At 63.5% G+C, this 12,513-nt stretch overlaps 5 protein-coding genes across 5 annotated transcripts; 2 read left to right on the top strand and 3 right to left on the bottom strand.

Annotated features, from left to right (window-relative positions):
• Positions 1 to 33: 33 nt before the first annotated feature.
• On the top strand, positions 34 to 4,481 carry AMSG_00862 (TKL protein kinase). The gene is made up of 2 exons (XM_013907126.1): positions 34 to 1,439; positions 1,535 to 4,481. Exons 1-2 carry the CDS (start codon positions 479 to 481, stop codon positions 4,045 to 4,047), a joined length of 3,474 nt encoding a protein of 1,157 aa, XP_013762580.1. The 5' UTR covers positions 34 to 478; the 3' UTR covers positions 4,048 to 4,481.
• A 128-nt stretch (positions 4,482 to 4,609) lies between these two features.
• AMSG_00861 (PRP38 pre-mRNA processing factor 38 domain containing A) lies at positions 4,610 to 5,681 on the top strand (the record flags this gene model as incomplete). The annotated part of the gene is made up of 2 exons (XM_013907125.1): positions 4,610 to 5,613; positions 5,643 to 5,681. The coding sequence occupies exons 1-2, from the start codon at positions 4,621 to 4,623 to the stop codon at positions 5,679 to 5,681; spliced, it is 1,032 nt and encodes a 343-aa protein (XP_013762579.1). The 5' UTR covers positions 4,610 to 4,620.
• A 30-nt stretch (positions 5,682 to 5,711) lies between these two features.
• On the bottom strand, positions 5,712 to 7,415 carry AMSG_00860 (uncharacterized protein). The gene has a single exon (XM_013907124.1). It carries the CDS (start codon positions 7,356 to 7,358, stop codon positions 5,745 to 5,747), a length of 1,614 nt encoding a protein of 537 aa, XP_013762578.1. The 5' UTR covers positions 7,359 to 7,415; the 3' UTR covers positions 5,712 to 5,744.
• A 102-nt stretch (positions 7,416 to 7,517) lies between these two features.
• AMSG_00859 (uncharacterized protein) lies at positions 7,518 to 9,155 on the bottom strand (the record flags this gene model as incomplete). Its single annotated transcript, XM_013907123.1, has 2 exons — positions 7,518 to 8,340; positions 8,421 to 9,155. The coding sequence occupies 2 exons, from the start codon at positions 9,153 to 9,155 to the stop codon at positions 7,558 to 7,560; spliced, it is 1,518 nt and encodes a 505-aa protein (XP_013762577.1). The 3' UTR covers positions 7,518 to 7,557.
• Positions 9,156 to 9,275: 120 nt separating this feature from the next.
• Positions 9,276 to 11,754, bottom strand: AMSG_00858 (uncharacterized protein). The gene is made up of 2 exons (XM_013907122.1): positions 11,736 to 11,754; positions 9,276 to 11,217 (listed from the first exon to the last, which is right to left on the bottom strand). The coding sequence occupies exon 2, from the start codon at positions 11,207 to 11,209 to the stop codon at positions 9,404 to 9,406; it is 1,806 nt and encodes a 601-aa protein (XP_013762576.1). The 5' UTR covers positions 11,210 to 11,217; positions 11,736 to 11,754; the 3' UTR covers positions 9,276 to 9,403.
• Positions 11,755 to 12,513: the final 759 nt, after the last annotated feature.

Raw genomic sequence — 12,513 nt, 5'->3', positions numbered from 1 at the left:
ACCCTCCCCCACTCCCCTCCCCCACTCCCCTCCCCCTCCTCCTCCCCCCATTCCCCTTCCTCCTTCCTCCCCTCCCCTTCCCTTCTCTTCCCACCATGGCAACGATAATTAGCTTCCGCCACTTTCCGCTCTCCAATTTTGTTGTGATGCTGTCACTCGTGGCAGTTGTCCAAGGAGGTGTATGGAGGGCAGGACCCGATGGAAGCGGGCCTGGCACTCCTGCGAACCGCGACGACTCTGCTGCAGCTGCTCTTGGCGGATGTCTTTACGTGATCGGCGGGAAGACCGATATCGGAATTTCTAACGATGTGTGGCAGCTGTGCGGCAACGAGTGGACCAGCATGGCAGTCGACATGGCTCCGCCGCACACGGCGTCGCCATCAGCGCCGCCTCCGCCACCACTGCCTTTCATGGAGGACCATGTTGTGACGTCGCTCGAGCCGGATGTGCTGTTCGTTTTTTGGAGCAGTACGTGTGGATGGCCAACACTACCGATGCGCCCCTCGGTGCGCTGCTCTTCTCTGGGCCGTACGGCCCGTTGCCTGGTGGCGCCAGCTTGAAGGATGCAACAGGCGTCGCTGTCACCGATCCTACCTCAGGCGTCCCGCACTTTATCATCTTTGGAGGCCTTGATCGGAATTCTCTGGCGAACCCGACGTCAAACAAGTTATACGACTTTGATTCGGCCACGGGGGACATCTCGCTGCTCCAGGTCTCGTCTACCACGGGCCTACTTCCCCTACCGCGCGAGGACTCGTTCATGGCACTCGCAGACGACGGCCTCGTCTACATGTTCGGCGGCGCATTTGGCGACGACGTCCTCGACGACATGTGGACCTTTGACTATGGTCCGCGGATCTGGCAACCGATCCCGCGCCCGTCTGATCCTGCCGCCGTCTGGCCGCCGCCGATCGAGGACGAGGTCATCGTCCCGCTGGGAGATCCGGCACGGACACTGGCTATGGTCCATGGCGCCGACGCAGGTGGTGCCGTCTACCTCTACTCGATTGACAGCGGATTGTGGACGTATGACCCGATCACGCTTGCACCCCTGGCTCAGAGCCCAAGCCTCAGCTCAGGCCTCGCCCCGCTCGTCGCCAACACAACTGCCGACGAGCCGGCGGTTGCAGTTGCACCGAGCCGGAAAGATCACGTCGGAGGCCGTGTCTCGGCGACCGAGCTTGTCATCTTCTCTGGTTCGCTGGAGGAGATTGATATCAAGGCTGGCGACGTGTGGTGGTACTCGGTGGCGGATTGTCCCAACAACTGCTCTACCTCACTTCCTCGCTCGAGCGAGAATGCTTGCGGCAGCCTCGGCATCTGCTCATGTAGCGCACCTGTTCTTGACCTCGCCGCGCTCCTCGCCAGCAGCCCGACAGACGCCGAGTCGGCTCTGAGCGAGTACGCTCACAACACGCTGCTGGCGCTACTCCCGGACTGTCGGCCGCGGCTGGTTGTCCACCCGCCACCGCCGCCACCTCCGTCACCAGCCGCACCACCGCCGCCTGTACAGATCGTTGCCATGCCTCGCCAGCATCGTCAGGCAAGACACTTGCTCTGGCGCTTGGCGTCAGCATTCCTCTGATTATCATCATTGGTTTTGGTGTGGCCGCCATCATGTTCTTTCTGCATCGTCGTCGGTCGGCACAGGTCACCTACCGCCTTGACGCGCACTCGGACATCATCATTCCGTTTGACGAGCTCGAGCTGGGTGCTTTGCTCGGCGCCGGCGCGTACGGCGTGGTCCATCGCGGAATGTGGAAGGGCGACGTGGTGGCGGTCAAGCAGCTATCGCTATTGGCGTGCTCGGACCCTCCCGCAGACGAGTCGTCCAGCGCGAGGGCACCCGATGCCGAGCAAGCCGAGATTCCCGAGGCGGTCATGGCCGAGTTTGCCGCTGAGGCCTCTGTGCTCCTTGCCTGCCGGCACCCCAACATTACGCTCCTTCTCGGAGTAGCGCTCGACCCGCCGGCGCTCGTCTCTGAGTTTATGTCGCGCGGCTCGCTGTTTGCGGTCCTCTCAGCCGAGGACATCGCGCTCGACGTGACGATGGTCTACTACTGGGCGGCTGGTCTCGTTTCTGGCCTCCGCTTCCTTCACTCTAACGACATCACCCACCGCGACATCAAGTCGCTAAACGTGCTCCTCTCGGACGGCTGGATGCCCAAGCTGACCGACTTTGGCCTCTCCAAGTTTGCCGCCGTCGAGGCCGAGCCTCAAGGCACTGGAGGTGGCAAGGGCAAGCAAACGGCCTCGCCGTCGCCAAGCAATGTACCCATGGAGCTCGATGCGCCGCTGGGCACCCTGCTGTGGACCGCACCCGAGGTGCTGGCGTCGACAGTCGACTCTCACGCCATTGCCGACATCTACTCGCTTGGCGTGGTCATGTGGGAGATGGCATCGCGGCTCCCGCCCTACGGCTCGGCATCCGATCCGATTGTCGTTGCTCTCGAGGTCATGGCGGGGACAGCCAAGCTCCCGAACGACGTCCTCATGCCGGGCCTGCATCCGGTGTACGTCTCGGCCTTGTACGCGGCCCTCGCGCATGATCCCAACCAACGAGCGACGCTGGACGATCTTGCCGAGCGGCTGTCTACCATCAACAACCCATCGCGGCTGGTATACCCGTCATCGGTCCGGGAGCCCGAGGGCGATGTCTACACCTTGACGCTCATTGTGCCCGGACTTGAGCACTTACTGGGATCGGCTGGCGAGGCCAGCGTCGGGCCGCATATGAAGGCCTTCCACTCTCTGGTTCGCGACAACTTTTCGTCGCTGTCGGTCTTTCTGGAGACCTGGTCAATCGAGTCGATTGTGGGCGTGTGCGCACGGCCGTCGCAGGTTACAAAGGCCCTTTCTCTTGTGATGCGGGACGTGGAGGCGGCGTGGTCACAGCTGCCGCCCACGCCGCTTACCTTGATTGCATTGGTGTCGACCGGCGAGGCTGAGACCGGCCCCATGGATCCACGGACCGGCAAGTCAACGTACTCGGGTTCCGCACTAGAAAGCGCGCATGAGTTGCGGACCACAACGCGGTCATTGGCGCTGGACAAGGGCGTGCCGCCGAGCATCGCGTCAGTGGCACCGTCCAAGGAGCTGCCAGACGTTGTTGTCGATGACGAGGCGCACCCGATGCCGTTTGTGGTGCTGATGGCGAAAGAGGCGTGGGAGGCGTGTGGTCCTGGGCTCTTGCTCGACGCGTACGAAGGCGTTAGCGCCGGATTCATCCACTTTGCCGCACCGCATCTGGCTGTTATCTCCAACGCTGTCGGAGCCGGCGCTGTGTGGGCCATGTCGGGCGATGTGGATGCGCGGCTCCGGTCGCTGCAGACAGCCTGGAATCAGCTGATGACGGAATCACACGAGCACCACGACCTGCCGCTCATGCCGGCCAAGTTTGTCAAGTCGTGCATCCGCGAGATCAACCGCATCGGAACTGGCTCGTTTGGCCGTGTCTTCATGGCCTCGACAACTCGTAGCGGCTCGCCAGACGTTGCGGTCAAGGTCATGCTGCAGGACCGCCTAGCGCCCAACGCGCTCGTCGACTTTGCCACGACGCTGTTCTCGGCTCATCAGGTCATGGCGTCGATCCCGTGCGTGTCCCATGTAGCGAGCGTTTGCCTCGACGCAGGCTCGCTGGCAATGGCTTCGGCGCTGGTACCGGGCAAGTCGCTGGCGCAGACCGACTACATTCCGCTCTCCAAGGCGACCCGAAGCACATACATTCTCCTGGTGGCGCAGGGCCTTGCAGCGCTCCATGCCGCCGGCGTCGTCCACGGCGCAATCAAGCCGGGCAACATCCATCTCCCCGATGCATCATCGTCGGCTCCGGCTGCAATCATGTTCTCAGACGTTGGCGTTTGGTCGCTCAAGGCGAACCTCAACACGGTGACAGTCTCGCCGTCGGTGGCGTATACCACGCCGGAGCAGCTGATCGGCATGATTCCGACCGAGTCGTCGGACGTATACGCAGCCGCCATGGTCATTCTGGAGATCCTCTGCCCGGCCGCCTTTCCGACTTCTGCAGCGTGCCTGCCATGCAGCTAGCCATGATCATCATGGCCGGCGACGTCATCGACCCGCTGAGCCTCGGCATCCCATCATGTCTCACCTCGGTCCTCTCCTCGGCGCTCGCGACCTCGCCTGACTCGCGGCCGACTGCGGCCGACTTGGTTGCCGCCTGCCAATTGCTGTAGCTCCATCGCCCGTGCTCATCGCTTGGTAACCCAGCATAGTAGCAAGTGCAGGAGCAACATGGGCAGTAGGAGCAGGAGTTGCAGCAGCAACATCATATTGTGGAGACCAAGACGCATACGTAGCCATCGAAGCCGCCAGCAAGCAGCCGGCTAGCAAGCGTTCAAGCCGCTTCATGGTGATGCGACACCATCATCACACAACGTCCATGCCACCGAGAAGTTGATGCAAGCCCCCATCTGACATCCTGTCTTATCAAACCATGAACACACTCGCCCATCATCACACCATGTCTGCATCGCTCCCATGCACTCGCTCCCCGGGCTACAGCTTCCCGCTCCGCCCTCCACCACTCCCTCCCGCACTACCCAACTCACCCCGCACCCACTCGACTCTCCGACCTCGGCCCAGGCAAGGCAGAGCACCATGGCGCACTCTACGCAAAAATATGCCGTGAACGTACACGGGATGGACCCTCAGCATCTCATTGACGAGCTGACGCGGAGTAGGGTGTTCCGGACGAGGTACTACGTGTCCGAGTGTGTGGCGCTCGACGCCCGCTCGCTGCTCGACAAGGCTATTTGTCTCAAGTATGCCGGCGGGACATACGGCTCGCATGGTCGGCCCACGCCGTTTATATGTCTGCTGCTCAAGATGTTGCAAGTCCAGCCGGCAATCGAGGCTGTTCAGGCTATGATCGCTAATAGCGAGTTCAAGTACCTTCGCCTCCTCGCTGCCATGTACCTCCGACTCGTCGCGAGTCCGACCATCATCTACGCTGCTCTCGAGCCGGTGCTTGACGACTATCGCTCGCTGAGAGTGCGTCAGACAGGCGGTATGGTCCGCATGCACATGGACGAGCTCATCGAGCGCCTTCTGGTCGCCACAGAGCTGTTTGGCGTCATCCTCCCACGCATGCCGCCCCGCATTGTTCTCGAGGAAAATGGCCTGGTCGGGCCGTATCACTCGGCCCTGATGGACTTGCCCCAGGATGCTGTGCCGATGGATGACGGGCTGCGAGTGCTAGCTCCAGAGCCGACACCGGCTCCGGAGCTGCCGTCGATCGACGACGAGGAGGCGCGTCGCGCTGCGCGTGCCGCCAAGCGGGCGGCGCGCCGGGCACGCCGCGGCAGCTCGGACTCGGACTCGGACTCGGATTCCGAGTCGGACTCGGACTCGGAGGTCGGCTGGGCGGCTGTCCTTGACACGCCCAAAGACGGCGAGCAATCCGAGGACGAGCCGGGCGTGGCGTCGGCGCGCAAGCGGCAGAAGCTCCTCGCCGATCACCGGGCACACATCGTTGCCACTGCACACGCCCAGCCCACCCAGGCGGCGACTCCAGGCGATCCGCATGCCCGGCGCGGTGCGTTTGACGACATTGTCATCGATGATAGCCTCGTTGTGCCGCGTGGCGGCGATGTCGAGCACCGGGTCGCGGCGTGGAACAGGGTGCGCAAAAGTACGGCCTCAAGCCGCTGCGACCGTAAGCCGACTACGGCTCGCCTTGAGCCCGCGGCCTCGGTAGGCAGCACCTTTACCTGCAATCGGTCTCACTCGTCGTCATCGTCAAACTTGACCACCTTGGGGTTGGCCGGCGCGGTGTCGATGTGGGTGACGGCGGCCTTGCGAGCCTTCTTGGCCTCCCACGACGGATGCAGCTTCTTCGGCGGCTTGGCCGGCTTGGCCTGGGCCTGGGCCTTGGCCTTGGCCTGGGCGGCCAGCTCGGCACGCTGGGCGGCCTCTGCGCGGCGCTGGAACTTGCGCTGCCGGCGCTCATACTCTTCGGCCTGGCGCTGGACATGCTTGGCATTCTCGCCAAACCTGGCCTCGGCCATGCGCTGGCGGTCACGCTGACCCATGCGGTTCTTCTTCCTCTTCTTCTTGGCCGGCGGCTCGGCGCCGGGCTCGCTAGACTCTGCGGTGTGGGTGCGCTTGCGCTTGGACTGCGGCGGGCCAGCTGCGGCGGCGAGTGAGGCCACAAACAGACCGTCGTCGATCGGCTCGCCGTCGTCAAAGACCGGAACGGGCGGCGGGCGGCGCTCGGCCTCGGCCGGCTCGTCGACCACAACCTTGCCACCTGACGAGGCGTGGACAACCTGGGCGTACTCTTCGTCAAGCAGGCCGATGAGCTCGGCCTTGGCATTCGCCGCCTCGGGCCGCGACGCCACCAGCTCAAGGATGGTAGCTGGCGCCTGCGGCGCGCTGTCGATGGCGTACCCGTGGTTGCGAGCAACCTTGTTGACCTCGCCCGCCACAACGTCGATGATAGTGCCAACAAACTTCTTGGCGTCGCGGGTCACGTTAGCGCCGTGTGGTCTGGGGTACCACGTCAGCTTGGCGGAGAGCAGCTTCTTGAGCTTCTCGCGGCGGGTCCAAGCCTGGAAGACCGAGCCGGTGCTGGCGGCCTTGAGCGCCTCGAGTCGGGCCTCCTGCTTGGCCAGCTCCGTGGCAGCAGCCTTTTCCTTGCGCAACTTCTTGATCTTGCGGATGAGCTTGACCTTGGCCTTGGACATGCCGGACTTGATGCCGGCCCACAGCCGCGTGAGTCCTGTAAACGCCCGCTGCGCCGCACGGATCCGCCGGAGCTCGGCGAGCTTCTTCCGGTTCGCGTAGTACTCTTCCCGCACCCGCTTGGCCTCGGCCAGCAGCAGCGCCCGCCGCGTCTCCTTGCTCCCGCTCGACTCGGATCCCGACCCACTGCCATCGCCGTCTCCTCCGGTCTTCTTTCCGGCCAGAGGCCCAGTGCCCGCGCCCGAACCCGAACCAGAGCTCGAGCTTGAGCTCGACGATCCGCTCGACGAGCTGCCCGACTGCGAGTTTGAGGCCGAGCCCGAGCCCGAGCCCGTGTCCGAGCCCGTGTCCGAGCCCGACGCGCTCGCTGCCTTTGGCGCAGCCGGCTTTGCCTCGCTCCCGCTCTCGGTCTCGGTCTCGCTCTCGCCATCCTCGCTGCCATCCTCGCTGCCACGTTGGGCGGCCGCTTGCTCGGCCTGCGCACGCTTCTGGCGCTGCTTTTCCTCCCACAGCGGAGCAAGTGCTTCTGTTCTCTCCCTCCGCACCTTGCGGGTCTTCTTCAGCAGCCGTGCCTTGCGAATGGAGACATAGTAGCCGCAGGCAGCCTCCAGCTTGGAGATCTCCCATGCAAGGTTCTTGATGGACGCTGACATTGATAAACGCAACGACCGATAATCGACACGAGTGGCTCGCCGTGTGGTTCTCAGCCGTGATCGGGTCCGACGCGCAAGTCATTGCCATCGGATGCGAGGGCATGCACAGACGGTCAAGTCAAGACAGTCACAAGGACGGCTGCGGGAACGAAGCGCAACCGTAGCCATTCAATCCATCGCTCAACCCTCGCTTCCTTTGCTACTGGGGCACAAACTGACGCACGGTGAGATTGCCAACAAACGCGGCTGTCCCCGAACTCGAGTCGATCCACTCGCCGCAGGTAACAAGTAAGTCATCGGTCGTCGCGAGACCAAGAACCGAGTTGTCGCCGACGTCGCGGAGCAGTCGCGGCCGGCGAGTCACTCCCAGCGGATCGTCCCGGTCGGCATCGACCCGCGACCAGAGGACAACCTCGCTGTAGGCGGCAAAGCCAAACTTGGCCTCGTCGAGAACAAACCCGTGCGGCGTCCCTCGCCCGGTCAGATACTCCCCCCGCATCTCAAGCCGGCCGTCGCACCACACAAAGTGCGAGACGCTGCCGTGAATGCCAGAGCCCTCATCGGCGGCCGCACTCGGCCCGGCACCGCCGGCATCGCCCGCGTCGGGGCGGACATCGATGAGTCGTCCCCCGCCATTCGAGCTCAGTGCTGCGCTGAACACAACGTCGTCACCGTGGACACCGACAAGCGTTCCACGGCCGGGCAGCTCGAGCGTTTGCAGCGGAGAAGACGGCCGCCGCGCGTCGTAGACCGCGACGGTCGACTCTTCAGCAGCGGCGTACACCAGCTGAGCGCCGCCAAGGACCTGTGCCGCGAGCGAGACGACCGGCCGCTGCGCTGCCACCATCTCGCTGGCCGCACACCCCTGCCGCACATCCCACATCACCACCCGCGCATCCTGTCCGCACGAGAGCACAACGTCGCCGTCTGCCCACGGCGCGGAAACCACGTCCCACACCGTCCGCGCGTGGCCGCCGGCACTCTCGTCGAGCCGAGCCACCACATTGCCGTTTGCGCGGTCGATGAGCCGCAGCGCGCCCCCGAGTTGGCGGTGAGGCCGACAGCAAAGGTTGAGCCATCGCAGACTGCCAGCGCGTTGATGTTGTTGAGCCCGAGATCAAACCGCGCCGTTGGCATGACATGTGTGAGGCCGCCGGTGGCCCCAAGCGCGTACGTCACCACGGCGCCGTCCCACCCTCCGGTCATCAGCAGGCCGTCGCTGGTAAACTCGGCTGTGGAGATCATCGCCGAGTGGACAGAGGTGCGGAAGGCCGGGACAAAGTCGACGCCCTCGCCACCGGGCACACCCCTGCCCACCTTCTTGCCCTTTCGCCCTGCTTTCGGCAACGTTGAGCCCGATGGATCCAGATACACAACATCACCAGTCATCCATCGCGCGTGATGCGCGGCCCGAGCTACGTACCCAGCCTTGCCGCTCTGGAGTGCCCGGCCCGAACCCCCATACGCCGATCCCCAGACTACGCTTGAGCGCTTGTTCCACAATCCGCTGTCGACCGCCAGCCGGTGCCACGCCCTCGCCACGGCCGAGGCCGCCGCCAACGAGCGATCGTCGAGCTGCTCCAGAATCATGAGCGCCACTTCGTCCGGGAGGCCAAGGACCCGCTCGTTGGTCGCCGAGAGGAGCCTGTTGGCCTCCAGCCGGCGTGCCGTCAACCACGTCCCCTCGGTCGGCTCGTCTTCAGGCAGCCAGCTGGAGGGAATGGTGTACATGCGGCCGTCGACATGGACGGTGGCTGATGTTCCGTCAGGACTCTTGCCGGTGTACAGCACATTCATGTCAGCGCTCAAAGCGGGGGGAGGGGGGGAGGGGCGTCGTTGAGTGGCCGCCGTTCTTTCGGGTTGGCGGCCGGTCGGCCGTCGACAGGCAGACCGCCAATGCGAGTGGGAAGCAGACAGTTCCCGACATCGAGGGTTTAGGGTCGGAGGTGAGCAGGGGAAAACAAAGTCAGCGTGCCGAGAGCCACCGGTTCCGGCGCCGGAGCCACGACTGCAAGCAGGAGTGACAAAGGAGGGTGAGTGGGGCGTTAGAAGCGGTCGTCCTCGCCCATGTCAGGCATCTCTTCGCCGTCCTTGCCGACGTTGTCGCGGAGGCGGTTGCGCTTGCGGAGAAGAACAAAGGCAGCGATAATGCCAGCAATGATGAGGATGAAAAGGATGACGGCGATGATGATGCCGGCGATGACGCCAGCGGACATGCCGGACGACTTCTGGACAATGACGGGCGCGACAACGGCGTCGGTGGTGTCGTTGAGCGGGTTGTCGACCGGCGGCTGGCACTCGGAGCCGTTGCACGAGGGTCCGTAGTCGACCTCGACAAAGGTAAACTCGACCGAGGTCTCCTTGTACTGCATCGACGACTCGTCGCCCTCGCGGCCGAGGTCCCAGCCCTTGATGACGACCGAGGCGATCGAGCCGCCAACGAGCGCACCCTGGGCGTGGGTGAAGAGCACAAGCTTGTCACCGTACTGAACCTCGTCCTGGATGGCGGTAATGTCGAGAACAACTGGCGCGGCAAGCTGGATGGTCGATGCCGGGCCAAACGAGAGCCACGGCGTGTCAAACTGCGTCTTGTTGGTGTACACAATAAGGATCTGACCCGCGGTGAGGACCACGTTCGAGTTGATGACAGCCGTTGTCGGCGCGTTGACAACCACCCGGCCGCGGTCAGTGAGCCCGAGCGGGCCGCCGGCAATGGTACCGACCACGCCTACCGGCCACACCACGTCCGAGTTGAGCTTCATCGGCGAGCCGAGCGCGTCGACCGGCGGCATGACCAGCTGGTTGTCGTTGGTGTTGCCAAACTTGATCACCGAGCCCTTCTGCGTCTGCAGCTCGTGGATGAGCGCAGTGATGCAGGTCCCGGACGCGCACTCGAGCGAGAGCTCGCCAAAGAGCAGGCCACCCAGGCCCGAGCCGTCGACTGCAAGCTGCACGTTACCAGCCTCGGACGCCTGCCGAAGGGTGCAGCCAAAGTTGATCTTCGGCGCCACAAGCGGCGCCGTGTCGCCCTTGACGTTGAGCACATGCACCGCACCGTCAAGGCAGGTGTACGAGCCAAGGTCAAACGTCTGCTCCGTGTCGATCGTCACCGTCGTCACCGTTCCGGCCCGTCCATCAAGCCCGCCAAAAGTGAACCGGCCGCCGGGGTTCATCACCACGTTGACCGCAGTGCCCGACCCAAGCGCGAGCACAAGCGGAAAGTTGATCTCCGCGTTAGTCGCTGCAAGGTCCAGCGTGCCCTGGTTGACAAGCACCACCGCGTTGGCAGAGAGCGCCCCTGAGCCGAGACCGCCAGAAGCCACCACCGAGAACCGATCACTGTTCGAGTCCATCTGCACGCTCATGCCCGCAAGGAACCGCACGTTGCGGTCAGAATTGAACACAAGGCCCACGTTGGCAGAGCCAACCGCCTTCAACTGTGCTGTCGACCGCATATCCGTGTTGGAAATCCAAAACGTCGTCGGCTGGTCGTTAGCCACGCCCGGACGCCCGAGCTGGACCTCGGTCAGCTCGACCACAGACACGTCTGACCGGAGCAGGATGTCACAGCCGCCTGTGCACGACGCCGAGCTCGGCGAGTACAGAGAGACAGAGCCACCCACGCCCGCAAGCCCAGGGACACTCACAGACGGCATCGCCGACGTGTCGGTATCAAGCCACGTCGTCCGGTACAGCCAGTCCACAAACGAGGCCGGTCCGCCCGAAGGCGCAGCAGGGACAGCCGGCGTCTGTACCGCGCCCTCATTCGGTCCAGCAAGAATATACTGTCCAGAGCAGCACGCAATCATGCCAAGTACAAGCACTCCAATAGCCACAACAACACGCGTCATGGTGATGTCTGTCGCCCATCCCGCCACGTGCCAACCCAACCCGCCAGGAACGCCATCGATCAAACCGCAGCCCGCCACCCACCGCCCAAGCACGCGCCCCGCCAACATTCCATTTCCAGCCCCGTCGCCCCGCACACCACCACATGCCGCCCCCCACACGCGCAAACCATGACCGTCACATTAACGTCCACTGTTCATGTGAGTCATTCGCCTTGTGCACCTCCTTTCCCCCCACACAGCTCCACCACCACATTGGTGGTTGGGGGGAGGAAGACCCCCAAAAAAACGCCCAATGGCCTTTTGGCTGTCGCGACGAAGGGGGGGGGGGGGGGGGGCAGGAAGGCCCCTGGCAGCCATGGTACGACAGAAGCAGGCCTTGCTATTACGACTATGGGTATGTGGGACATAGTTGTGGTATGGTGGGGATCAATGCGCCACGCTCTCCCCACTGTGAAAAGGTAGGCAAGCTGGGAGCAGGTCGCCCTGCCTGCCCTTTGTCCGCACGTGAGGGCCGGCGGCGACTTACACGGGAAAGGAGAGAGGGGAATGCGTCTGCGATTGACCGACAAACACCGTTTTCCGCCGCACTCTGCACGACGAGAGTCGCCGCAGAAAAAAACAACGATGCGCTCGCAACGCCCGACAGTTGGCTTCACCCCGCCCCCCCGGATACCTGCAGACGAAAGGCTGGGCAAAGGCTCTGGCTGCGGAGTGATGGAGCTCGATTGCTGTTGGTGCTAATCGGTGAAGATGGCGATGGCGGGCGTGTAGACGTGGATGCGTGTGACTGTGAATGGAATGATGCCAATTACCATTGTCAGACCTTTCTGACGTGACGCGGAATCAGTAGCAATGACCATTGGTGGACATGGGCGAACAGCCATTGCGTTTCAGCAGCAAAGAATGGCCGTCAGACGCGTCGTTCACCTTCCCAACGATAAACCAAACATGAGCGCATCGATGGAACCAGGACAAGACCAGGGCTCCGAGCTCGATGACCTCGACCACCACCACATCGCCATCACAGTCATCACAGCCATCACTCCCCCCCCCCCCCCCCCCCCCCCTTGTGGGCGCTTTTGGCTCCGTCGTCTGCGGTACTGTAACCCCGGAAGGACGGAGGAGCCGGGGGTTGCCGCCGAACAAAAAAATCCAAATACCCCTCATTAGATCTTTGTATAGTTAAAGGCCCCGGGACTAATATTGCTGCAAGCATCTCTGACCGTCATGTTGGATTCGTCCGACATCACCAAGGACGCCCGCGCCGCGCCCCCAGCGCCCGCGAACACGGCTGTCGGCGATGT

The sequence above is a fragment of the Thecamonas trahens genome (assembly GCF_000142905.1).
Source record: "Thecamonas trahens ATCC 50062 unplaced genomic scaffold supercont1.3, whole genome shotgun sequence".
Lineage (NCBI taxonomy): Eukaryota > Apusomonadida > Apusomonadidae > Thecamonas > Thecamonas trahens.
Note: the sequence above shows the minus strand (reverse complement) of the source record. Positions and strands in the feature narration are given on the sequence as shown.

Coding starts and splice junctions, on each gene's coding strand:
- AMSG_00860 (XM_013907124.1), bottom strand. CDS start 7,358: ATGTCAGCGTCCATCAAGAACCTTGCATGGGAGATCTCCAAGCTGGAG.
- AMSG_00862 (XM_013907126.1), top strand. CDS start 479: ATGGCCAACACTACCGATGCGCCCCTCGGTGCGCTGCTCTTCTCTGGG. Junction 1,440..1,534: donor GCTGGCGCTACTCCCGGACT/GTCGGCCGCGGC, acceptor ATGCCTCGCCAG/CATCGTCAGGCAAGACACTT.
- AMSG_00858 (XM_013907122.1), bottom strand. CDS start 11,209: ATGACGCGTGTTGTTGTGGCTATTGGAGTGCTTGTACTTGGCATGATT.